The 27,599-nt window shown below is 42.8% G+C and overlaps 1 protein-coding gene and 1 long non-coding RNA gene across 5 annotated transcripts; one reads left to right on the plus strand and one right to left on the minus strand.

Moving 5' to 3' along the window:
* Positions 1-376: 376 nt before the first annotated feature.
* On the minus strand, positions 377-9,832 carry LOC112257121. 2 transcript variants are annotated; one of them, XR_006083898.1, is made up of 4 exons: positions 9,713-9,832; positions 2,461-2,592; positions 867-974; positions 377-729 (listed from the first exon to the last, which is right to left on the minus strand). It is a non-coding gene; the product is annotated as an uncharacterized LOC112257121 (long non-coding RNA). The 2 variants fall into 2 exon arrangements; XR_002954515.2 differs by lacking the exon at positions 9,713-9,832 and adding an exon at positions 4,205-4,453.
* On the plus strand, positions 3,281-26,653 carry LOC112256475 (nuclear receptor coactivator 7). 3 transcript variants are annotated; one of them, XM_042325551.1, is made up of 16 exons: positions 3,281-3,449; positions 12,068-12,284; positions 13,235-13,425; positions 14,209-14,288; positions 17,082-17,192; positions 19,391-19,570; positions 19,999-20,130; positions 20,244-20,428; positions 20,779-21,176; positions 21,380-21,536; positions 21,779-21,947; positions 22,201-22,317; positions 23,348-23,500; positions 23,846-23,941; positions 24,600-24,673; positions 24,846-26,653. In XM_042325551.1, the coding sequence occupies exons 2-16, from the start codon at positions 12,220-12,222 to the stop codon at positions 24,979-24,981; spliced, it is 2,244 nt and encodes a 747-aa protein (XP_042181485.1). In that variant the 5' UTR covers positions 3,281-3,449; positions 12,068-12,219; the 3' UTR covers positions 24,982-26,653. The 3 variants fall into 3 exon arrangements, with proteins under 3 accessions (XP_042181485.1, XP_024285533.2, XP_024285532.2); XM_024429765.2 differs by lacking the exon at positions 3,281-3,449 and adding an exon at positions 4,080-4,339; XM_024429764.2 differs by lacking the exon at positions 3,281-3,449 and adding an exon at positions 9,824-10,941.
* The last annotated feature ends 946 nt before the right edge of the window (positions 26,654-27,599 follow it).

Consider the following 27,599-nt stretch of genomic DNA (forward strand, 5'->3'; position numbering starts at 1 on the left):
AGAACAGGAAGCTTATTGACAGACACAAACACAGTGGAATCTTCCAAATTTGGAAGAGTCCCTTGCCACCACGAATGCTGACATAACCAATATTGTTGTGGCTGCTTCGCATTATGTATTGTTGTCTCTACCTTCTTGCCCTTTGTGCTGTTGTCTGTGCCCAATAACGTTTGTACCATGTTTTGTGCTGCTACCATGTTGTGCTGCTACCGTGTTGTTGTCATGTGATGCTACCATGCTGTGTTGTCATGTGATGCTACCATGCTGTGTTGTCATGTTTTGCTGCCATGATATGTTGTCTCTTAGGTCTCTCTTTATGTAGTGTTGTGGTGTCTCTTGTCGTGATGTGTGTTTTGTCCTATATTTTTAACCCCAGCCCCCGTCCCCGCAGGCGGCCTTTTGCCTTTTGGTAGGCCGTCATTGTAAATAAGATTTTTTTTCTTAACTGACCTGCCTAGTTAAATAAAGGTTTATAATAAATAAACAAAACATTTACAAGCCAATCATTTAGACCCCAACGATAGCTGCCGACAATTTTTGCTGCCCCTCTAAAGGACTATCCTCGAGATTAGCAGACCGTTATTCTGCACTGTGGGTGAGAGAAGCACGTTCTTACCGCACTCTGGCATAGGTCTCAGACTCCTCATCTGCTGCGATCCAGGCAATGTCTGCCAGTGTGGGCACCATGGGGCCATCCATGGGCCGCAGCAGAGGGAGGCCTAGAAGTTCCTGGTAAACAGATGCAAGTGCTCTTGATTAGCACCTTTAATGGAATTTGGCAACTAAGTCTGCCTTCTGACAAAGTCAATGTCTGTACTATGTGTACTATTATGGCATGTGTTGAATTTGGAAAATACCATATTTACCTGGAAACATGCCCTGAGATGGGGTTTCATGGGCACAAGGGAGCCTATTCTCCTCACCACACATCGAGTCGATCCATGAGGCTTGTTCTGTCAAATAGGAATAACCTCCTGAATAGTGGTAAGAAACGTGATGTTACTTTTTCAAACATCCACAAACTTAGCATGGTCCCAGATCTGTTTGTGTTCTTGCCAGCTTTGCTGTTATTGTCAAGCCACACATGACAATTCCGTCAGGAGTTGGCAGGAGAGTAGAAAACAACTGCCGCCAAGGGCCCAGGCCACCACAAACTGTTGTTAGTAACCTTACTCTGCAGAATGCATGCTTTTAATCTTTAGAAATAGCTAGCTAATAGCTACAGTGTATATACAAAAGTGTGTGGATTCGGCTATTTCAGCCACACCTGTTGCTGACAGGTGTATAAAATCGAGCACACAGCCATGCAATCTCCATAGACAAACATTGGCAGTAGAATGGCCTTACTGAAGAGCTCAGTGACTCAACATGGCACCATCATAGAATGCCACCTTTCCAATAAGTCAGTGTGACAAATTTCTGCTGGAGCTGCTCAGCAGGTCAACTGTAAGTGCTGTTATTGTGAAGTGGAAGAGCAACAACGTCTCACATCTAAGAGCAACAACGGCTCAGCCACGAAGTGGTAAGCCACACAAGCTCACACAACGTGACCATCGAGTGCTGATATGCGTAAAAATAGTCTTTCCTCTGTTTCAACACTCACTACCAAGTGACAAACTGCCTCTGGAAGAAACGTCAGCACAAGAACTGTTTGTCGGGAGCTTCATTAAATGGGTTTCCATGGCCGAGCAGCCGCACGCACACAAGCCTAAGATCACCATGCGCAATGTGAAGTGTCGGCTGGAGTGGTGTAAAGCTCGCCGCCATTGGACTCTGGAGCAGTGGAAAAGCTTTCTCTGGAGTGATGAATAACACTTCACCATCTTGCAGTCTGATGGAAGAATCTGGGTTTGGCGGATGCCAGGAAAACGCTACCTGCCCCAATGCATAGTGCCAACTGTAACGTTTGGTGGAGGAGGAATAATGGTCTGGGGCTGTTTTTCATGGTTCGGGCTAGGCCATTTAGATCCAGTGAAGGGAAATCCTAACACTATAGTATACAATGACATTCTAGACAATTATGTACTTCCAACTTTGCAGCAACAGTTTGTGGAAGGCCCTTTCCTGTTTCAGCATGGCAATGCCCCCGTGCAAAAGGCTAGGTCCATACAGAAGTGGTTTGTCGAGATTGTTGTGGAAGAACTTAACTGGCCTGCATAGAGCCCTGACCTTAACCCCATCGAACACCTAAGGGATGAAATGGAACACCAACTGCGAGCCATGCCTAATCGCGCCACATCAGTGCCCAACCTCACTAATGCTCAAGTGGCTGAATGGAAGCAAGTCCCCACAGCAATGATCCAAAATCTAAGGAAAGCCTTCCCAGAAGAGTGAAGGCTGCTATTTCAGCAAAGGGGGGAACAATTCCATTATTAATGCCTGTGATTTTGGAATGACATGTTTGCCAAGCAGGTGTCCACATACTTTTGGTCATGTAGTGTATCTAGCCATCTAACTTACTGCTTCGGTTTCCATGGTGATTGATCTTGCTTATTCACTGTGCAGAGGACACCCAATCAGTGCTGGGCTCAGTTGGCTACTTGTGTGTTTAATAAGCAGTCTTCAGACACTGATAGTTAGGTCTTCCAACATCTGTAAAGGAGACAAACACACATGTTGACAGTGAGCATTGAGGAGCTATAGATTATCAACAGAATGGGTGGTGGTATTTACTAGCAGCCAAACGAAAACAAACGGGGAGGGATCTACCTGAATTTGTCCGATGCGAAACGTTTTGCAACTGTATGAATCAGCGTGCACTAAAGATTACACCCCAGACCACACACAAACAACTGGAAATTATAAAATTATTTTTTTGCTTCGTAGCCGCTGGAAGTTTGGGGGTGTGGTTACTGCAATTATTTCGCACTACACAAGGCTATATATGTACGCTAATACAGGACTATTAAAGGCCCAGTGCACTACTTCTGTGACAAAAACATTTCCCCCCCCAAAAAACATGTTTTATTGATGTAATAGCGCAGTGAAGCGGTCTTCGCTTCACAAGTCAGTAGGCGTGTAGTGCTTTCAATGTGAGAATACACAGAACCTTTTTTTTAATCAATTATAAATAAATGATATTTCATTAACACACAAAATCCATGAAAAACAATAGAATGACAACCAAATAATGGTGGTTTCTTCCCTGTCTTCTCTCCGGCAAATTATGAATAACTGTAGAGGCCTGTTGGAGGCTTGACAACTTCAGAACGTGAGAATGTCTGCCTTGATATTCATAAAACTCCACCGACCTGCTCTTGCGCAGTTGAACCCAGAACGATGTGACCACTTGGTTACAGCAACAACGTTCTGCCGAGGACGGACACCTAAACCAGTGTGGCCACCGCAAAGCCCAAGAGCCTGACCCTCTCTGGAAGTTGCTGTAGGCCTGCTTGGGATATTTAGCCTATATTGGCTATTGGTTGAGACTCATGGCCCGCTCTAGCTTGGTAGGTTATGTCGGAGTAGGAAATGGGAAATGTGAATTGGGCCAAGTTGGAGGTAATACTGCATTTAGGTTATGGTTTATTGAAGTGCATGAAACTACCACACCAAACGCTTGATTTTTATGGCTGTTTTAAAACAAATGTCCTGCAATTCTACGTAGTAATTATTTATGTTCACTACTTGGTCAATTGATTTGATACAAGAAAGGCTAATAGTTGATCATCTGCTCTAACACGCTCACAAAACAGTAATTCAAGAAGATCGAAATGCATAGGCTATTGCCATGAAACTGGTTGAGATCAATCAAATGATTGGCATGCAGATGCAGTTTCACCGGTAAAACATGAAGAATTATCATTCACGATTGACAGTGATGACGGCCTATTTTGAAAAGAGGTATTCCTAACTTGGTGTTTGAGGGTATTAAAAATATCAAATGTATTGAGACAATAGGCCTGTGTGTGGGCATAGGCAAACGTTGCAATTGGAGGATGCATTTTATGCATATTTTATAACAGGGCTCTTCAACCCTGTTGCTGGAGCGCTACCAACCTGTAGGTTTTCATCCCAACCCCAATGTAGCACACCGGATTCTAATAATTAGCTCGTTTACAAGATGAATCGAGTGAGTTACAACTGGGTTTGGGATGGTAGCGCTCCAGGAACAGGGTTGGAGAACCCTGTAGTAATAGGATACATCTGTAAGTATAGACTGGGGAAATTGTGACACCATTTACATTTTTTTCCGCTCCCTTACCTAAAAAAAAGAAGCACTGCAAGTAAGATCTGTGGTAGGTCTGTAGCGGGTGGTGTCTGTATGCCGCATGCGTTCCCCGCTGGCTTCATCCATCTGCGCAGAAGCCAAAATGCAACCGTACTCATTACGAACAGGGTAAGTAAAATACCTTTAATGACAGCACCATGGACAACCCCTTTCACCCGAAGACTTCGTGTCGGCATTTTCATCTGCCGCTGACCAAGTTTTAGCCTTCTCCATTTACATTGTGTCATAGGCTACATTTGGATAATTTTACTGCACCAACATTGCAATCTAATGTATGCACGATTTATGCAATAAAAATATGTATTACGGCACTATATAGCACATTTTCTGTAAATTCAATTAATTAATAGTTTATATAAAATGACCTCATGTAAAGGCCTATTATTACATTTCGAATTACACTTAACAAAGAGGTACTTACTCATTAGATTATGTATCTTTCTATTTCGAACCTTTGTGCAAATGTTCAATTAAGCATGTCAAAAAATAATGTATAAAATCTAAAAAGGTAAATAGAAAACACCAACTATAGTTGCAAACAAAATAAATATAGGCCTAAAATATATACAGTGCTGTGAAAAAGTATTTGCCCCTTCCTGATTTCTTATTTTTTTGCACATTTGTCACTTAAACGTTTCAAACACATTTTATTACACAAAGATAACTGCATTTTGTGTTTACTTGGGTTTTTAAGTAATGATTTTATTTATTAAGGTGAAAAAGCTATCCGAAACTTCATGGCCCTATGTGAAAAAGTAATTGCCCCCTAAACCTAATAACTGGTTGTGCCATCCTCAGCAGCAACAACTGCAATCAAGCGTTTGCGATAACTGGCAATGAGTCTTTCACATCCTTGTGGAGGAATTTTGGCCCACTCTTCTTTGCAGAATTGTTTTAATTCAGCCACATTGGAGGATTTGAGCATGAACCGCCTTTAAGGTCACACCACATCTCAATCGGATTCAAGTCCGGACTTTGACTAGGCCACTCCAAAAAAATTTTTTTTTTTTAAGCCATTCAGGAGTTGGACTTGCTGGTGTGTTTTGGATCATTGTCTTGCTGCAGAATCCAAGTGCACTTCAGCTTGAGGTCACAAACTGATGGCCGGACATTCTCATTCAGGATTCTTTGGTAGAGAGCAGAATTCATGGTTCCATCAATCACAGCAAGTCGTCCAGGTCCTGAAGCAACAAAGCAGCCCCAGACCATCACACTACCACCACCATATTTGACTGTTGGTATGTTCTTTTTCTGAAATGCTGTGTTACTTTTACGCCCGATGTAACGGGACGCACACCTTCCAAAAAGTTCAACTTTTGTCTCGTCAGTCCACAGAATACTTTCCAAAAAGTCTTGGGGATCATCAAGATGTTTTTTGCCAAAAGTGAGACGAGCCTTTTATTTTTGGTCAGCACTGATTTTCACCTTGGAACTCTGCCATGGATGCCATTTTTGCCCAGTCTTATGGTTGAGTCATGAACACTGACCTTAACTGAGGCAAGTGAGGCCTGCAGTTCTTTGGATGTTGTTGTGGGTTCTTTTGTGACCTCTTGGATGAGTCGTCGCTGCACTCTTGGGGTAATTTTGTTAGGCTGGCCACTCCTGGGAAGGTACACCACTGTTCCAAATTTTCTCCATTTGTGGATAATGGCTCTCACCGTGGTTCGCTGGAGTCCCAAAGCTTTAGAACTGGCTTTGTAAATTCCAGACTGATAATGTCAATTACTTTGTTTCTCATCTGTTCCTGAATTTCTTTGGATCGCGGCATGATGTCTTGCTTTTGAGATCTTTTGGCCTACTTCACTTTGTCAGACAGGTTCTATTTAAGTGATTTCTTGATTCAACAGGTCTGGCAGTAATCAGGCCTGGGTGTGGCTAGTGAAATTGAACTCAGCTTTCCAAAAAAAAATGTGATTAACAACAGTAAATTCATGATTTAACAAGGGGGAAATTACTTAGTAACATAGGGCCATGAAGGTTCAGATAGCTTTTTTCCCCCCTTATTAAATAAAATGATCACCAAAAAACTGCATTTTGTGTTTACTTGGGTTATCTTTGTGTAATATTAAAATTTGAAACATTTAAGTGTGACAAATGTGCAAAAAAATAAGAGCATTATATTTTGGGGGCTTGCATGTTATTTTGGCATTAATACATGCAACATATCAATTTGCATTTGGTACCTTGGGTCGTTTCTCGACCCTCTAAATTGGAGCCATGTCTTTGCAGATGTACAGTTGTAGTTGGAAGTTTACATACACCTTAGCTAAATACATTTAAACTCAGTTTTTCACAGTTCCTGACATTTAATCCTAGTAAAAAGACCCTGTCTTAGGTCAGTTAGGATCACTACTTTATTTTAAGAATGTGAAATAATAGTAGAGAATTATTTATTTCAACTTTTATTTCTTTCACCACATTCCCCATGGGTCAAAAGTTTATGTACACTAAATTAGTATTTGGTAGCATTGCCTTTAAATTGTTTAACTTGGGTCAAACGTTTTGGGTAGCCTTCCACAAGCTTCCCACAATAAGTTGGGTGAATTTTGTCCCGTTCCTCCTGACAGAGCTGGTGTAACTAAGTCAGGTTTGTAGGCCTCCTTGCTCGCACACACTTTTTCAGTTCAGTTCTGCCCACAAATGTTCTATAGGATTGAGGTCAGGGCTTTGTGATGGCCACTCCAATACCTTGACTTTGTTGTCCTTAAGCCATTTTACCACAACTTTGGAAGTATGCTTGGGATCATTGTCCATTTGGAAGACCCATTTCGCGACCAAGCTTTAACTGCCTGACTGATGTCTTGAGATGTTGCTTCAACATAGCCACATAATTTTCCTGCCTCGTGATGCCATCTATTATGTGAAGTGCACCAGGCCCTCCTGCAGCAAAGAACCCCCACAACATGATGCTGCCACCTCTGTGCTTCACAGGTGGGATGGTGTTCTTTGGCTTGCAAGCCTCCCCCTTTTCCTCCAAACATAACTATGGTCAAACAGTTATATTTTTGTTTCATCAGACCAGAGGACATTTCTCCAAAAAGTACAATCTTGGTCCCTATGTGCAGTTGCAAACCGTAGTTTGGCTTTTTTATGGCCGTTTTGAAGCAATAGCTTCTTCCTTGCTGAGCGGCCTTTCAGGTTATGTCGATATAGGACTCGTTTTACTGTGGATATAGATACTTTTGTACCTGTTTCCTCCAGCATCTTCACAATGTCCTTTGCTGTTGTTCTGGGATTGATTTGCATGTTTCACACCAAAGTACGCTCATCTCTAGGAGACAGAACGCGTATCCTTCCTGAGCGGTATGATGGCTGCGTGGTCCCATGGTGTTTATACTTGCATACTATTGTTTGTACAGATGAACGTGGTACCTTCAGGCGTTTGGAAATTGCTCCCAAGGATTGACCAGACTTGTGGAGGTCTACAATATTTTTTGAGTTCTTGGCTGATTTCTTTGATTTTCCCATGATGTCAAGCAAAGAGGCACTGGGTTTGAAGGTAAGGCCTTGAAATACATTCACAGGTACACCTCCAATTGACTCAAATGATGTCAATTGGCCTATCAGAAGCTTCTAAAGCCATGACATTTTCTGGAATTTTCCAAGCTGTTTAAAGGCACAGTCAACTTAGTGTATGTACATTTCTGACCCACTGGAATTGTGATACAGTGATATAATCTGTCTGTAAACAATTGTTGGAAAAATTACTTGTCATGCACAAAGTAGATGTCCTAACCGATTTGCCAAAACTATAGTTAGTTAACATGAAATGTGTGGAGTGGTTGAAAAATGAGTTTTAATGACTCCAACCTAAGTGTATATAAACTTCCGACTTCAACTGTAAGTTGTAATGGCAGCTGTTATCTCCTTCCATCTTTGTGATCCTTTGCTATATGGCGTGCCGCGGGCAAAAGCCTCTTGCAACGTCTGAGTCGGGGGTTTGATTTGAGCACTCAACTTTACTTTTTTGGGTCTCATCCGTAGACTCCCTCCGTACTGTTTCATATGATTCTTGCGTAGGTGAAACTAACTAAAAAGTTAGTGGTGTTTGAGCCTGTTGTTGGGTCCGGCCTGCGGCATATTTTGCAGAGGACGGTTTTCTGGTCCGTGTCTGACTTTTCATACTCAAACCACGTCCATGCGACCGAAGAATACCCTTTTTTTTTAGGTACGAGCTCCGTGTCTCCATGCTCTGTCAAGTTCACGCTCCATGTTTGTTTGTGTTGCAAAATTCCTTCCACACGCAAACCGTCTCCAATTTACAAAACATATTGCCCAAAGGAGTGTGATTTGCGACACAACGAAATAAACGATAATGTTTTTCTATCGTCACACGATATATATCGCCCAGCCCTACAGACTTATCGGTCCGCTAATATAGTACTAGTAAAGGTCCAGTGCACTAGTTTTGTGCACTTTTATTTTATAGGGTTGCTGCAGCACCCCTACTTCCTGCAGCTATGGTTAGGTTACTAGTTGGTAGCTAGCCCAATGCAATGTTCCCTAAAAAGGAAGGTGATCGTATGGTCACATTGACTGGCTTTTAAATTGAGATCCTTCTAATTCTAACTTTTCCAGACTTTTGTTTTGAGGAAAAATTCCAGTTTTGATTTGATCGAGGGCATGCAGTCTAACAAATGTGTATTTCTATCAAATCAACTGGAATTTCTACTCAAAGTAAAGGTTGTAAAAGTATACTACACATTTCTAGAATAAATCATATCTAGTTTGATTGTGAAAAACTGTGAATTAGTTATTGATTTGTACAGCTTTAAATAAAATCTTTAAAATGCTATCTATTTCCATCAAATTACATCAAACTGGATTTTGTATTCAAAACAAAGGTTGTAAAAGTATGCTAGACATTTATAGAACAAACCAAATCTATTTTTATGTTTCTATGACAATTAATTAGTTATTGATTTTTACACATTTAAATAGCTTTTGGCGAATGTCTGTAAAATGTCTGAATGTGCCTATAAAACAAACTGTACCCTGGTTAGCTTCGCTGGATGGAGGCACCTATAGCGCGATGGATTAAAACTGCAACATTAAGTATTTTTTTATTTGACGGATTATTTATCGTTGATGAAAGATAACGGCCATATGTTTCGAAAGCGATGATTACTGACGTTTCTAAACGTTAACCACAGCGTAGAGGATTCGAGTTCACATGAGGCAGTCGTGGGCGAAGCTATGGCTGTGAACTGTATGGAGAATGCAGAATGCCGCCTAGAGTTTGAGAAAGCTAAAGCACGGCTAGCTAGTTAGTAGTTAACGTTAGTTGCGCTCTACTGTTAGCTGACGACGCTTGCCAGTTAACGTTAACTCGCCCTTCAACCAGGAGGCTTTATTGACCTCTTAGTTTAGACATCGAATGATACCATGTATTGTAGCTAATATCGGTTATCTTAACACAAAATAAAGAATGGCGTTGCTTTTCCTAGCAGGTTAGAGTATTTTAGCTAACCCTTTCCTAACCTGCTGCCTAAATTCACCCATAAAGGAGCTCCATGGGCAATCAGATGTCTGCATTCGCCGTGCAGCATTTACGGTGACACAGCCTCCGCAGGAGTCAGGGCATTCATACTTCTTGCAGAGTTGTCAAGGAAGTGCGTTTGTGTTTATACAGGACCTCCCGCCTTCACCTACCGTCGTCAATCATGTTAATGCGTAGCTATATGGAGCCGTCCATATTGTTACAACATTTGAGAGGCTAATGGCGATGCGGTACTGAGTTCATTTTCGCCTCTACTGTAACGTTACTTGCCTCTGTAGGATCCATATGGCACCGCCGACCACATTTCGGATCAAGCATAAATTGTCTCTTAAATGCGCTGCATGTTCAATCTGAGGTCTGCATTGGCCTTGCAGCATTTACATGATATTGCCTCTGCAGAAGTCAGGGAGTGCATTCATATTTCTGCTTCGCAGAGCTATATGGGAGGTCCTGTAAAACAAACTAACTTCATTGACAATTTATTTTACAACTACTCTGCTCGGCGAAGCAGAAGAAGTATGAATGCCCTGACTTCTGCAGTGGCCGTATCAGCTGCACGGCCAATGCTGATGGCAGATTGACAATGGAGCGCCTTTAACCTGCTACGAAAAAGTTACGTTTGGTTTTAACTGTACCCACTCTAGTCAAAACCGTGTTTTTCTCCAGAATTTGAGCATCAACGAGCGAAGCGATCCAATGAAAGCGCTTCGAGTGGCAGAAGGCATTGTGCTAGGCCTTTTGCGGAATTTATTTATAAACTATATATATTTCCCAAAGGTATAAGCCACTCCAGTTTTCTATTCTAATAAAGGCCATGTTATTTTCTGCGAAAGTTATGTATAGGCTTTTTCTATCTGCAATTAAATTAAGTAGTGCAACAAACCAAAGTCATTTTGAAAAGTTACCATTGTAATCTATGCTATTTTAAGGCGTTTGTATGGGGAATTTAACAACATGTGGGGTTGGATTGATTATTACAGTGAGTTAACCGTTATTCCAGCCTTGCAATGATTCTGCTCAACCACGGGCCCTTTAAAAAGGATGGAGGATGAGGGAAATAGGCGGAGCATAGATGCTCAACGTGTTGCTGTTGGCGCTGCAGTATTGAGCTCTACTCTGCAGTGCTATCACAGTCTACAGTAACACCGCAATATGAAGTCTGCCGAAATCACCCGCTCTCCATCAACATTCCGGGCAGTCTTTGTGACAGGTCAGTCCCCAAATGCTTGTAATATGTTGCTGAATTCAGGGTACCCCACCATTACGTTTTATTGCCGCATCCCAGGATTTTCGATATGGAAGTGGGATCATTCATGTGTAGGAAGACTGCAATTACTGTAATCTTCTCCAAGGCATAATGATTTGTCGGCATGCTTCATACAGTATTGCACGTAGAACCCCTTATTCATTATGAACTTGAGCTAAGTGGAGAAAACGATCTCTTCTGACAATGTGCTAGAAGAAAAAGGAAAATAGATTACATTGAATGCACCAAAATGCCATGCAATATACACTACATGACCAAAAGTATGTGGACAAGGGCTCATCGAACATCTCATTACACAATTATGGGCATTAATATCGAGTTTCCCCCCCTTTCTGCTATAACAGCCTCCATTCTTCTGGGAAGGCTTTCCACTAGATGTTGGAACATTGCTGTTTCCATTCAGCCACAAGAGCATTAGTGAGGTTGGGCACTGATGTTGGACGATTAGGCCTGGCTCACAGTCAGCGTTCCAATTAATCCCAAAGCTGTTCGATGGGGTTGAGGTTAGGGCTCTGTGCAGGCCAGTCAAGTTCTTCCACACCGATCTCTACAAACCATGGACCTCGCTTTGTGGATGGGCGCATTGTCATGCTGAAACAGGAAAGGGCCTTCCCCGAACTGTTGCAACAAAGTTGGAAGCACATAATCGTCTAGAATGTCATTGTATGCTGTAGCAAAAATATTTCCCTTCACTGGAACTAAGGAACCTTTTGTGCTGACATTGCTAACAGAGGCAGTTTGGAACTCTGTAGCCATGTTGAAAGTCCCAGAGCTCTTCAGTAAGGCCATTCTACTGCCAATGTTTGTCTTTGGAGATTGCATGGCTGTGTGCTTGATTTTTATACACCTGTCAGCAATGGTGTGGCTGAAATAGCTGAATCTACTCTTTTTTTTAAATTTCTTATTTAACCTTTTTTCTGACAATTTTTCCAGCGCAAGGTTATATACCTGCTAAAATGCTCAGATTGCATCATTGATTCTCCTGAAAGACCTGACTACATTACTTGGAGTATATGCACTGTCTCACTCTATCTTTTTTATATGTGCACTAACTTACACTCTCCTGTAGGTATGATTACGGGTGCCTAATAACCATGGGGACCCAACATAGGAGAACGGATGCCAGCTGAGCCCCTCAACTCACCAGACCATCGCTGTTGTCAATATCCCAGAATTCTCAGCTAGGCCCCTAAGAAGGCCTTCTTGCAAACCCTTGGAGCCATGGAACACAAAATACAACAGAGGGACAAAAACAGGCCCAGCTACTTTGGCAACGTCAAGACCAGGTCAGGCCTGTGATTAACTGATTATTGGCAAAAAATGAGGAAAAGCACTGCTTAGAATTGTGACGCGTTTAGTTAATCCCAGAATGAGTCCTATCCTTTTTTGGGTTGCTCTCCCTACATGTTGCAATGAATGGAGCACAGCAGCTCAAAGTAGAACTTCAACACCTTCTTTGATATAGTCACTCTTTTGAATTTACTTATTGTTTGAATAAAGGAAAACAAACAGTCATGGGCATTACGTGGGCAAGAGGAGTGCAGGTGCTTGCCAGAAACAGTAACAACCCATATCCCTAACACCCACTATCCTATGAATCACAAATGTGATTGCCAATAGAGCAGTCTTTTTTCAAATGTCAAGACAAAATTATAAAGGATCATAGCTGTTACAGTTTTCTTCTGTCGAAAGAGAGGAGGACCAAAATGCAGCGTGGTTATTTGTAAACATCTTTAATAAAGATGAAAATATGAACAATATACAAAAACAATAAACGTGAAAAAACCGAAACAGCCCTATCTGGTTCAAACAGACCGGAACAATCACCCACGAAACACTCAAAGAATATGGCTGCCTAAATATGGTTCCCAATCAGAGACAACGATAAACACCTGCCTCTGATTGAGAACCACTCCAGGCAACCATAGACTTTTCTAGACAACTATACTACACCACAATCCCATAACCTACAAAAAAACCTAGACAAAACACACCACATAAATAACCCATGTCACACCCTGGCCTGACCAAAATAATAAAGAAAACACAAAATACTAAGACCAGGGCGTGACAATAGCTGATTGCCTCGGATGGGTTATCAACATTTTTACCCTTACGTGCTCATATACTGTAGATGGGGTCAGAAGGCTTTAATGACCATAATAAATGGTGAACTAATAAACATCCCAGTAGTTTTCCCTACCACCAGCATCCCTTTGTTCTTTCTCCCCTCCAGACTGGGGTCCAAGCTCCCTGTTGGGGACACCCAGTCCCCCAGGTTAACTTCCGGACCCTTGGAGACAGGGCCTCAGACCGACCCAACCAAGGAGGCCAGGGCCAGCGGTCAGGGCCACCGTGCCGTGGGGCGTCCCCTTGACCACGTCCCCCACATCCGGAACCCCCGACTGCGACAGTATTACCTCCAAGGTGAGGTATCTCTCAACAAGATTATAGCGATATCTCTGGTTTGTTTGCTTTAGCAGGGGCTTGGTAGCTGCAGTAGATCCATAGCCAATTATTCGTATGGCATTTATAAATGTGTTGTGTATTTTCGTAGCAAACCATTCTAGAGCCTGACAGAACACACACAAAGGTTGTTAAGGAGAACTCCTCTCTAGATGTAGCGTTATTTAACTTATTATTATTATTAACTTTTGAGGAATTGCAACACTGCAGCAAGGAAGGCTTGAACTTCTGACAGAAAAATGACCTGTTGGCTCTAACACAAAAAAATGTGGAGTAAGTCAAGGGGTATGAATACTTTCTGAAAGCACTGTACCCAGAACCACAGATCTGCCCCTGTTAATGTTGACATTTTATAGAAGGACTTATTGGATCAACATGATCACTCCTCCCGCGAGCTTTCAATTTGATCTAGTTTGCTGACACATGCCATTGAGCCAGAGATCTGACATTTCTATGTCGGTGTGTCAAGGCCAACAGTGCTGCCTTGTTGCACACCTGAGGCTCTCAAAGAGAAACCTCAGTACCTTAATTAACCTCTGAAATGTATGTAATTTCTTGCATGTACCCCAGGAGAGATACACAAAGGAGCCCACACACAGGGCCAGAGAGAGTGGGGGGTTGTTTTACATGAATTAAACTATATACAGCACCACAAACAAGTTGTAAGTCAGCAGCAGAAAGCAGAGTACTGGTGGAAAGAGTTATCGCTTCTCAACATCATGTTTTTACATCTTGCCTTCATAGAGCCTAGATGGGGAATGGAGGGAACCATGGCCAAGTCCATGGGCAGAGATCACTTGTCAGATGACAAGGTAGACACTATGGTGAGTCACAATCTTATGTAGACCTAATCCTATGCTAATGATCTTAAAGACCTGCTGCACCCTCACATTTGATAACCAATACAGTGCATAATATATGGTATAGATAGATTCGGATAATGAGGGTTCAAAGGTCAGACCAGCTGTATTTCAGTGAAACAGTGGTCACAGATCAGTCACAGATCTTCCTTATGTCAATGGGTATGCACGGGTATATTCTGAGGCTCTACAACAGTTATAATGGAAGGACAGTGTATTGCAAGATATGTGTTGAAAATAAATGTTCGTAATTATATCACGTACAGATGAAAAAGCTTCTATTACTGCAGCTTTCGAACGTTATCAGATTTCGTAAAGGGGAAATTGATACAGTTGAAGTCGGAAGTTTACATACACTTAGGTTGGAGTCTTTAAAACTCGTTTTTCAACCACTCCACAAATTTCTTGTTAACAATCTATAGTTTTGGCAAGTCGGTTAGGACATCTACTTTGTTCATGACACAAGTACTTTTTCCAACAATTGTTTACAGAAAGATTATTTCACTTATAATTCACTGTATCACAATTCCAGTGGGTCAGACGTTTACATACAAGTTGAATGTGTAAAAAATGATGTCATGGCTTTAGAAGCTTCTGATAGGCTAATTGATATCATTTGAGTCAATTGGAGGTGTACCTGTGGATGTATTTCAAGGCCTACCTTCAAACTCAGTGCTTCTTTGCTTGACATCATGGGGAAATCAAAAGAAATCAGCCAAGACCTCAGAAAAACAATGTAGACCTCCACACGTCTGGTTCATCCTTGGGAGCAATTTTCAAACGCTTGAAGGTACCATGTTCATCTGTACAAACAATAGTACACAAGTAAAAACACCATGGGACCACATAGCCGTCATACCGCTCAGGAAGGAGACACGTTCTGACTCCTAGAGATGAGCGTACTTTGGTGCAAAAAGTGCAAATCAAACCCTGAACAACAGCAAAGGACCTTCTGAAGATGTTGGAGGAAACGCGTACAAAAGTATCTATATCCACAGTAAAACGAGTCCTATATCGACATAACCTGAAAGGCTGCTCAGCAAGGAAGAAACCACTGCTCCAAAACCACCATAAAAAAGCCAGACTATGGTTTGGAACTGCACATGGGGACAAAGATCGTACCTTTTCGAGAAATTTCCTCTAGTCTGATGAAACAAAAATAGAACTGTTTGGCCATAATGACCATTGTTATGTTTGGAGGAAAAAGGGGGAGGCTTGCAAGCCGAAGAACATCATCATCCCAACTGTGAATCACTGGGGTGGCAGCATCATGTTGTGGGGGTTCTTTGTTGCAGGAAGGCCTGGTGCACTTTACAAAATAGATGGCATCATGAGGCAAGAAAATGATGTGCATATATTGAAGCAACATCTCAAGACATCATCAGACATCAGGAAGTTAAAGCTTAGTCACAAATGGGTCGTCTAAATGGACAACGACCCCAAGCATACTTCCAAAGTTGTGGCAAAATGGCTTAAGGACAACAAAGTCAAGGTATTGGAGTGGCCATCGCAAAGCCCTGACCTCAATCCTATAGAAAATTTGCGGGCAGAACTGAAAAAGCATGTGAGCAAGGAGGCCTGCAAACCTGACTCTGTTACACCAGCTCTGTCAGGAGGAATGGGCCACAATACACCCAACTTATTCTGGGCAGCTTGTGGAAGGCTTCCCAAAACATTTGACCGAAGTTAAACATTTTGAAGGCAATGTTACCAAATACTACTAATTCAGTGCATGTAAACTTCTGACCCAGTGGGAATGTGATGAAAGAAATAAACGCTGAAATAAATCACTACTATTATTCTGACATTTCACGTTCTTAAAATAGGTCAGTTAGGATCACCACTTTAAGACAGGGAATTTCTACCAGGATTAAATGTCGGGAATTGTGAAAAACTGAGTTTAAATGTATTTGGCTACGGTGTATGTAAACTTCCGACTTCAACAGTATGTGGAACTACTGTAAATCTTACTGTAGCCTAAACAACTTAATCAAGGCAAAAACATGTATTCAATAACTTTGTTTTTTTCGGTCTAGAAAATCCCTTTGCAATGCCTTTCTGTCTAGAAAATATACATTGAAAAGATCTACAGCATATCAAGATGCTTTCAAGGACCAATATTGCTTTGAGTCTGGTATAGGGGTGACGGTGTGTGTGTGTGTGTGTGTGTGTGTGTGTGTGTGTGTGTGTGTGTGTGTGTGTGTTTGTGTGTGTGTGTGTGTGTGTGTGTGTGTATATTGATTTATGCAACATATGGAGTACTCAGAATGTATGTCTATTTTATACTCTTTGTATTCTTTGCAGTTAATACTTGGTCTATAAACTTCTGTGTTATGAAAATATCAATGAGTTCCATGTATGAAGTTGATTCACTAAACCAGTATTCAAATAATGCCGAACTGGTAGCCTGTATCACTGTCTTGTTTAAAAATGTTTTACACACACAAAAAGCATACAAGCAATTAGGCATGTTCCTACACACTCTCTCATACCCACACACACATACAGTAGCAGAGTGTGAATAATGCCCGCAGACATGGAGTCTCAAGCGCCGGGAACGTAATTTAGGTCAATGGACCATCTGTCAATAGCTAAATCCTGTGTTGTGTAGGAGCGGATGGAGGGTTCACATGATATTGGGCTTGTCAGAGGACTGTGGAGCCTCAAATGAAGGGAACAGATTGGCATTTATTTGGTCTGATTTCTTAAAATATTGGAGTACTACCTAAAATGGATTTCTGCACTGCGTACACACAGGCTCAACATGAATACACGGTGTTCAGTGTCACCTCCAAGTGCAATAGCCTGGCAGATCAGACTAAGCTGAACAGGCAGCTCTCCATCTCTTCCTCCCTCATCTCCCGGCAGGTAAGAGGTTTCCCACCCTTTATCAGATGCTACATCCTGTACACATACATACAGTATCTTCCAGAGCCTACATTTACACATTATACTGTGTGTGTGTATATATATATATATATATATATATAATACTGTGTGTGTGTATATATATGACATGTTCTGTAACTTCTCCTCACTCAACATGTGACTCCTTGAAATGTCACAGGGGGAAAAAAGCATTAATTACAGGCCTATGGGTACAATCAACCTCATCATTTGAGCAGACACTGACAAGATGTACATTATCTTTTATATCTGCATATGTTTTTCCCAGTATGAAGTTTTAGGGTAGTGACATAATACAATACATGACCAAAAGTATATGAACACTTGCTCGTCGACCATCTCATTCCAAAATCATGGGCATTAATATGTAGTTGTTCCCCCCTTTGCTGCTATAACAGTCTCTACTCTCCTGGGAAGGCTTTCCACTAGATGTTGGAACATTGCTGCGGGGACTTGCTTCCATTCAGCCACGAGCAGTAGTGAGGTCGGGCACTGATGGGCGAGTTAGGCCTGGCTCGCAGTCAGCATTCCAATTTATCCCAAAGGTGTTTGTTGGGATTGAGGTCAGGGCTCTGTGTTAAGTTCTTCCACACCGATCTCAACAAAGCATTTCTGTATGGACCTCGCTTTGTGCATGGGGGCATTGTCATGCTGAAACAGGAAAGGGCCTTCCCCAAACTGTTGCCACAAAGTTAGAAACACAGAATATTTTAGAATGTCATTGTATGCTCTAGCATTAAGATTTCCCTTCACTGGGACTAAGGGGCCTAGCTCGAACTATGAAAAACATCCCTTCTCCACCAAACTTTACAGTGGGCACTATGCATTTGGGTAGATAGCATTCTCCTGTGATCCGGTAAACCCAGATTTGTCTGTCGGACTGCCAGATATTGAAGCATGATTCATCACTCTAGAGAATGCGTTTCCACTGCTCCAGAGTCCAATGGTGGCGAGCTTTACACCGCTCCAGCTGACGCTTGGCTTTGCGCATATTGATCTTAGGCTTGTGTGCAGCTCCACCATTTCAGGAAGCTCCGGACGAACAGTTCTTGTGCTGATGTTGCTTCCAGAGATAGTTTGGAACATAGTGAAGGTTGCAACAGATTTTTACGCGCTACAGCACTCAGTGGTCCCGTTCTGTGACTTTTGTGTGGCCTACCACTTCGCGGCTGAGCCTTTGTTGCTCCTAGACATTTCCACTTCACAATAACAGCACAGTTGACTTGTGGGAAAGGTGGCATCCTATGACGGTGCCACGTTGAAAGTCACCGAGCTCTCCAGTAAGGCCATTCTACTGCCAAGATTTGTCTATGGCGATTTCATGACTGTGCTCAATTTTCTACACCTGTCAGCAAATTGTGGCTGAAATAGCCGAATCCACTAATTTGAAGTGGTGTCCACATACTTTTGTGTGTGTGTACAATGTGTTTTACTTGTACCTTCCACTGATTTGACATGCAAAGTGAGGGAAAGGCTATGTAGCCTTCACCACATAGCCTTCAGAGAAGCTACAGGTAACTGGCCAAATAAAACGGCAACATAAAATGTCTTAATAGGGCGTTGGGCAACCATGAACTGCCAGAACAGCTTCAATGCACCTTTGAATAGATTCTACAATTGTCTGTAACTATTGGAGGGATGTAACACAATTTTTCCACAAGACATTCCATAATTTGGTGTTTAGTTAATGGTGGTGGAAAATGCTGTCTCAGGCGCCGCTCAAATCTTCCATAAGTGTTCAGTTGGGTTGTCTGGTGACTGACACTCTCCCCCTATGCTCCTTTGAGACCACTCTTTCAAAGTCACAGATCTCCTCTAGCCATGTTAGCCAAAATAATGGGCAACTCTGCATTTTTATACATGACCCTAAGCATGATTATGTTAATTGCTTCACTCTGGGACCGCACCTGCTTTCAATATACTTTGTGTCCCTCATTTACTTGTTTCCTTAATTTTGGAAGTTACCTGTATTTGCATGGTTACCAAATCAAGCATCCACCCCTCCACTCCAGTAGGCTACAGATAAGATGACAGTAAAGCAGATTTAAAGTTCACAGTACAATGGAAAGAGGAAGTGGGAGGTCTTAGGCTGGGCAGAGTTGTATTTACAGCAGTGCACAACTGTGTGTTGTGATGTTACCCTGTGCTTTCATTTGAAGAACCTCCGCGTTCCCAAGAGTAAAGGCTCTGGCCAAGGCTCATCTCCCGCAGTGATGCACCTTGACCCCAACCTCAGGCTGGAGCCAGAGTTGGACACTAACCCAGGGCATGGGCTTTTTCCGGCCCCATCTGCCAGCCCTCATTCCCCGTCACCAGATGCAGAGTATGACAAACTACTGGTAAGGATAATGTGAATGACTTTATTCCACAAATCATACAGAAGAGGAAGTACATTTGACAATGTTTTAAAATGATTTAACCATGATGATCTGGCTCCTATCAGGCCTTTAATGGAGTGTGTTCTTGCTTTTCCGATGGTGGAATTGAATGTTCTTGTCAGGAGAGGCTAACAGTTTTTAAATTAGGCTGAAATTGTTCAATAGAATAAGAGCCAATGCAGGACTGGAAAAACTTGGCTAACTGGCTAATGGCAATGATTGATTTCTGTGAGAACTGTTATTTTAAAACCAGCTAAGTCAGCTCTGTGTATATAAAGCACTGTCTAACGAGTGGCTAATGCCTGCTTTAGACACTAAGTCAAGCGGAGAAGTGCATATTACTGAGCTACGGTTGTGTTTTTGCTCCGTGCTTGTTTTGATTCTCCCAGGATGTGGAGGCGGTGCCAATGCCTGACGGACAGCTCTGCCTACTGGCCCTCCCTCCCGAGTGCTCCCAAAGGGAAGGGCAAGCCGCCATGCCATATCTCAAATTGTTCTGCCGCTACATCACTGACCGCAAGGTGGGTGGAGACTAGCGCCATTCTCACTCAACTCTCAACTACCTCACTCTCGCAATTCTTGCTCACCCCTCTCACCACCCGCTTACCTTTCTCACCTCTCTCTCTCTCACCAGGGTGTGGTTTCTGGTATCTTGCTAGTGACGTCCAATAAGATCTTCTTTGACCCGTGTAAGACCCACCCGTTGGTGATGGAGCACGGCTGTGAGGAGTACCTGCTGTCCTGCTCAGTGGACAGCCTGGACTCTGTCTCATTCTACTCGGACATTTCCCACGTGCACTTCAACACCTCCACACACAGGTCAGCATTAAATGACTATGTGCATGATTGAGACACACATATTTGGTGCAGCTCTTCACAGATCAACATACTGTGTCTTCACATTGCCTGGAAAGGCGTTTTAACCGAGGTCACTAAAATAATCCTATATGCTGGGCAGAACTGGCAAATCGGTAGATCGCGAATACGCACTATGACTGGATCACTGTGGGTGTGTATTCTAATATTCTGTATGTTCTCTGATATCTAGCAGTGCAAATGGAGTATAGCCAATGATATTGGTCCATGGATTTCTATGGTATCGAGGAGCGCTTGCTGGGTCACATTGTTGAACATGCAACATACATGGGTGGTTGTTTTTCTGTTACTAGGTGGAAAGGAACTAAAAAGACCCAGAAAACGGTCTCCAAAACTGGCAAGACGCTCCAGCAGGGTGGGAGGCGAAGCAGCCGTAGCCCACAGCACAAAGGGGAGACTGTCCCAGTGCTGGTCTCTGCTGCTACGTCGGAGCTGAGGTCTGCCCTGGCTCTCAGCCTGGTCCAAGGGTTCGCTGAGGAGGAGAGTAGCAGTGACATGACTCAGGCAGAGAAGCAGCTGGAGGGGAAGGGAAGCCCGCTGGTTGTGCAGTCATCCGGGGCTGAGCTGAGCAGTGCTGCCACCTTTTGTTGTGGAGGACAAGTGGCAGCAGGGACGAGAAATCTAGTGAGAATGGAGCAGGTGGACAGAGAGGGGACGGAGAAGGAGCAGTCTGTAAGGAATCGGACGTCAGGTAAGGAAAGGAATCAAGTCAATAGTTTTATGTCATTGTTTTATCCCAAGCAGCAGTTGAAGTCTGCTTGATAAGTTTGTAGGAAGATGGTATCATAAATGGTTCCCACTAATTTCCTTTGTTTTGCTACACCCTCACTTTCTCTCTCCTCTTCCCTTTTCTCTCTCTCTCGCTCTCCCCCCCCTACTTCTCTCCTTCTCCAGGCCTCTCTAGACCTTCAGGGACTTTTGGGTGTCTCATGTTTGTCAGGCTGCGGCTCCAGGGGTCCGCTGGGAAGAAGGGTGTGGCTGCAGGCTTGCAGCTGGGGACAACAAAAACCTTACCCCGGAGGGATGCCTGGTTCGCCTTTTCCCAGGAGAGGTAACAGTCTGGAGCCACAGAAAGACTGTTTTAGCTTAGCTTTAACACTCTACTTACATTCTGTGAACATTAGCACCTCGCACTGACACTGTCTAACATTTACATAATGTTTACATGTCTTGTTCAGCAATTTCATTGCCCTCCCCTGCTGAGGAATATAGAGAATTTTACAATTCTCACTAGAAGTAAGTCAGAGGTCTTTAACACTAAATCTTTTTGCGCTCATGTCTTGTTGTCTGTAGCTCAGACGAGCTCTACGCCTATCTGAGCCACTGGAGGCCTGACCTATGCGTACTGGAGGGAGGGTCGGAGGAGGGGGAGGGCGACAAAGACGAGTTTGTACTGGTTGACAACGGGGAGGAGGAGGAAGAAGTGTCCAAGAACCACGGACGGACTGGGGAGGACTGGGAGGTAAGTCTGTGTATATTAAAGTCATCGAGGAACGTCCTAAAGTCTGTAGTGGCTGAACACAAAAATGGCTATTTCCATTAACTTTGACTAGAGCGTCAGTGGTGACGATGCATCTTTTGCACATCTTGCCCTGGGGAAGTTTGAGCAGTGTTAGGTGGAGTGGGGTCCGGAGTTGTTGTTTGAGTGCGACGTGTGTCAAGTTGGAGTGCGAGATTAATGGGCTTATAACTAGGTTGTGTCTCTTCTCTTGCAGATGGTGTCAGTGGAGGATGGTGGCGGGAGACTACCTCTGGTCATGGACAAAGATCCAGAGGGACTGTGTGAGATAGTGGAGCAGAGTCGCATCTTGGACGCAACGCTTGTCAGAGAGGTACGCACCCAACCATAGACATGTATGTCGGAGCTTCACAAAACTCTGATCTAATCGCACATGGATAAATTCACAATGTAAGATTATGCTCATCTATTATTGGATAAGGAAGAGATAATGACCTCCTTAATCCCCAAGGGGAAATTAAGTTAAAGCTTCTCATGACATGTCACTGGTCCGCACCACACATATAGAAGAAATTGCACACATTCCTCTTCTTGCCTCTAGTTCCACAAATGCATTACAAGTTCAGCATTCCCAGACTGGTCTGGGGTTAAAGATACATCCAGAGTCTGAGACAAAACCTGACTTTTCTGCCTCGGTCTCCCTCAAGCAGCATTGGCCTTCAGTCATACATACAGAGCCATTCATGACTGAATCTTTGTGCTGAGTAGAGTACTGAAAATACTCAACCCCTACTGTGGTCATGTCTCACAAAGGGGGTTATGTATAAGGTAGAATGCTGGTAGCGAACTCCTGTGTAGAGATTTAAGCAGAGCAGTGCTGTGAGCACTTTGAACCAATACATTAGCTATGGCATCTGCAGGTCGGATCTTCAAATGTCTCATGTCCAGGCTCATTGATTGTTGGATAGATGATTAGCTCAACAGAGGAAAAGCTTAGCAAAAGAAAGGGGTAATATAGTTGGATATCAGTTACCGTTTTCTCCCTTTTTCTTTAGCTCAACATAGGAAGATTTTTGTTAATCTTGTATTAAGGGTCTATTCTCCCATTTTAATTTTTTTTATTTAACTAGGAAAGTCAGTCAAGAACAAATTCTTATTTACAATGACTGCCTACACCGGCCAAACCCGGACGACGCTGGGCCAATTGTGCGCCGCCCTATGGGACTCCCAATCACGGCCGGTTGTGATACAGCCTGGATTCAAACCAGGGTGTCTGTAGTGACGCCTCAAGCACTGAGATGCAGTGCCTTAGACTGCTGCGCCACTAGGGAGCCCACTTGTGCCCCTGCTCTCCAACCCTCTCACACAACTCTCTCCCCTTCTCAATCCTTCCCTCTCTCCAGCTCTCAGCCGAGTTGCCTCCCAGGACAGTGGGCCACATGTGGCATCTGGCCTACAGCACTTCTCTTCACGGCTCCAGCCTCAAGTCCCTCTACCGGAAGCTGAACGGCAGCGACTCGCCTGTACTCATGGTCATCAAGGACTCGCTCAATCAGGTGACCTTTTTTATGTTCTCAGATTTGAAATGTAATAGTCAAACTCTCCAATGTTCCACGCACCACCCTCAACATTTTTAATATCTATCCGCTTTAGAGATTCAACACAAACACGTACCATAGAGCACTTGCTTTTCATGGCATTTGCACTATTGACTTCAGACACTCACAACTGCTCCAGAAACTATGGTGGGGTTGGTTTGAATAACATGATTTGCCAGGAGTCACAAGAGTTCATTGTGGACTTGTGGTCACCTATGAAGACCTCCATTGTATGAGCTCGGTCTTGTTTGGTTACCAGAGGGTTGTGCTTTTGTTAATGGTAGTTATGTTTCTGTGCCCCAGGTGTTTGGGAGCTTTCTCTCTCACCCACTGAGGCCGAGCGAGACCTTCTATGGCACAGGAGAGACATTCCTCTTCATGCTGCATCCTCGATTCAAGGTCAGACAAGACACACACACTATGATGCATACATAACCATTGCCAAACAATTCTCTCTCACATTTTCTAATCGGAAATGTGTCTTAAGGTATTGCTGCAGGATTGTTTTGTCAACCTAAGTGAAGACAATACTGTTCGTTGCAAATCTTGCTGATGTAATATTGCAGGAGTTTCCACAGCAGCCAAATTACTATTCACGTCAAGGTCTCTACCAACGTCACATGATCAATTTAATGCATGACTGGATTATGAAAGGTCACGTTTTTCCTTTTTAAGCACAAACAACATTTAAGAAGTTAGGAACTCATTGCTATCAGTCACATGAGGTCGGTAGCACCTTAATTGGGGAGGACGTGCTCGTGATAATGGCCGGAGAGGAATAGGGGGAATGGTACCAAGCACACGGTTTCCATGTTGATGCCATTCCATTAGCTCCGTTCCAGCCATTATTATGAGCTGTCCTCCCCTCAGCAGCCTCCTGTGCTATAAATAGTGTACTGTATATGCAGAGCATTACAAAGGCCAAGTTCATTGATCTGCAATTCACCTGGTCTGCAATGCGGAAAGGGCTGTCGGAGAAATAAAGCATTAATCAGATAGGACCCTAAGGTACTGTGTTGGTGTCCCTGACTGACTCTGCCCTTGTCACCTGCCATAGTGTTTCAGATGGACAAGAGAGAACTCCTTCTTCATAAAGGGAGACCTGGACTCTTTTGCTATCGGAGGAGGAAGGTAGAGCCACTCCCAGCTATAGAAATGTGTTACATTATGGTTTTCTTGATGCTGTTTCTATTTCCGTGACACTTACTGTCCATTGCTTTGTTACAGTATGTGCAAATATGTTTAGGAGAACACATTACTTTACTCTAAAACAATGAACTGCATTTCTTTCTCTCTTCCGCAGTGGTCACTTTGGCCTGTGGCTGGATGAGACGCTGTACCTGGGCAGGAGTAGCCCTTGTTACACCTTCAACAACTGCTGCCTCTCAGAAAGAGACGACTTCCACGTCATAGAGCTGGAGGTGTGGACATTCTGGTGAAGGCCTGCCCTCTTCAACTTGCCTAGCAACACCCACTCATGATGTCTGGCTGTCCAATGACTGCTTTAAACAAGACTCTAGAACAATGAGTTGGATGTACCTCACTATTTTGACTTAATTCTTAATCCCCCCCCACACACACACACACTCTTTCGCAGGTTGGTATGGTCCTCACGGTCATCTGACTCTGCCTTGTGGATACTGTAGTTCAGTGGTGGAATTCACATCTTCTAGCAATGGATCTCCATCTGAAGGCCTACCTGCATGTGTAAGCCTGCATTTCCACCCCAGCACAATTGGCACTGTTATTCTAGCACCATTTTTTTTTTACACATCTTTTTTGCTGCCTGTGAATCGCTAACCTGAAGGTGGCTGTCTCTTTTGTAAAATGGAGGCACTGAAATTCGAAGAACTAGGGGCTCACTATGCCCCTTTTTGCATATAGACCAAATTATATGAACTGATGTACACATTTAGTCAAAGCGAACAAAAAAAGGACTTGGGGGAACATGGTCTAACCTAAATATTTATAGAAATGTTTTATGTTACCCAATCAAACAATACATGAAAGTTGCTGTCACTGATCAAAAGTTATATTGTGGGAACATAGATCTAACAAGTAGACAAAATGTGGCTAATGTTATTATAACATGTCTTTATCTGATACTTTTTGAGAAACATCGATTTCATCCAGTGGTCATTGCAAGCTTACGGGACTGAAAATAACAATCAAGACTCAATCTATTTTTATTTTTTTTTGCACAAAATTAGGCACAAATAGTCAAAGGTTATTTCAAGGGGATGACTACCTCTACAATGCTAACATGTGCCTACATTGCAGTGCTTAAAAGGAAAGATTCAACCATTTTGAATGTTTTATCGTATTTGTGCATCTCTGAGCGATGTTCTATCAATTCCTAGGGTCCTTTCATGTTTATCTGAGCTATTTGCTGTTCAAGCAGGCAAAAAAATACAGCCTGCTTGAACAGCGAATAGCTCAGATACACATGAAAGGACCCTAGGAATTGATAGAACAGTAATGCACATATGATATAACATTCAAAATGGGTGAATCTTTCCTTTTTAGAGGATGGAGAAATTACATTTTAAGATATTACCTGTTTCAAGTGTCAATGTACACGTGGTAGAACCCGAAGAATATCACTAAATCCATTTCATCTCGCTCTTAACTGTTGCTTGTGTTAGATAATCTTTGGTGTAGTCACACTTTAAATTCTGATCTCATGGGTAAGGTGTTAATTAACCTGTAGTTCCATAACATGAGATCTACATCAACAATGTTTTTGCTTCATAGGAAAGCAATTACATTACAATTGTGCCAGCATCCAACTTTTGGTGTTTCCATGACAGCTGTTGGTGACCTCGGGAACAGAGCAGGGCTGTTGCCTGCAGAAGTTTTAGCAATGACATCAGGCCTTGGCCAGCCAACTTTGGACTTTCAGGCAGGCCCTCAAACTGCTAAAACTCCAGAGGGAATGACTTGACCTGCTCTGCCACTCCAACAATGACTGACAAGTATTACAGAAATCTATGGTTCTTTACATGTTGCAAAACAGTGCTTATTAAGAAAACACTAATTAGTACAATGCATTATGGTGTGTGCTTGTTTTGGTGTGAACGTTTCAAGTGAGTAAAACAAATTTGAACTCACAATTAAATATGAATTGGTCAATAGTATCAAAGACCAAAGCGACGTTTTAAAAAGCTGGCTACTTTTCTGACTGATGAGAAGTATGTGTACTTGAACGTCTAGCTATTGAGTTCAGTTATAGAAAAAACATGTCTAAAGCGTATGTCTTCAGAAGGGCTCAACTGGTATAGCTGCCACGGTCATTTGAAGAGGTTCTTGTAATACTGATCATGTTGGATGCTAATGAAACAACCTGAAAAGTTGCCAGCGCCGAAGGAATCGGATCCCTACACAGAAGTTAGCCGTTTAGCGTTTCATTTGATCATTATCCTTCAGAGGAATTACCCTAATTTACAAACACAAAATTGACTGCTGTCAGCCTTTACTGTGCAAGGTATTCCTTAGCTTTCTCCAGCCCCTCTTTGAGAAAATTGCTGTAAGTCGCAGTGGAGGGGTCCTCGAACCCCCCCAGAGAAGCTAAATGTGGCATCTTCCTGAGGCTTCATGGACTTCTCATCCAGGATGTAATTAGCATCGATGTGGTGGACGTAGAGTCATTAGGGGAAAAATGTAATTAATTTTCACACAACCTTATTGGCGTTTTACTTGGGTCTGGCACAGGATCCAATTACATTCCCTTAAAGTGATGGTTCAGTTTTATTTTGAAGTTTTGGCTTATTTTCGACTTCCCTAGGCTGTTGTCGTTTCCTCCAAACCAGTTAAATTTGTTAAGTATCCAAATCAAAGTTTATTGGTCGCACATACAGATTTGCAGGCAGGGTTGGGTAGGTCACTTTCTAATTGTAAACTGTTAGTCAAGTTTAATCTGATTCCTTTGTTACATTTAGATTAATTTCCCCTTGAGGCATTACACAAATTAATTACAAATTGAATGACATCTACTGCAGGATAAATCCATGTTAGTTTACATAGCTGGTCATAAATGGATGTTGCATTGCACTTTGGG

This window comes from Oncorhynchus tshawytscha, linkage group LG08 (assembly GCF_018296145.1).
Source record: "Oncorhynchus tshawytscha isolate Ot180627B linkage group LG08, Otsh_v2.0, whole genome shotgun sequence".
NCBI lineage: Eukaryota > Metazoa > Chordata > Actinopteri > Salmoniformes > Salmonidae > Oncorhynchus > Oncorhynchus tshawytscha.

What these genes read in the sequence shown, in the direction of transcription:
- LOC112256475 (XM_042325551.1), top strand. Translation starts at nt 12,220, where the DNA reads ATGGAACACAAAATACAACAGAGGGACAAAAACAGGCCCAGCTACTTT. An exon ending in TTCAACACCTCCACACACAG is followed by an intron (nt 20,429 to 20,778) that starts GTCAGCATTAAA and finishes TTCTGTTACTAG; the next exon opens with GTGGAAAGGAACTAAAAAGA. An exon ending in TTTGCTATCGGAGGAGGAAG is followed by an intron (nt 24,674 to 24,845) that starts GTAGAGCCACTC and finishes TCTCTTCCGCAG; the next exon opens with TGGTCACTTTGGCCTGTGGC.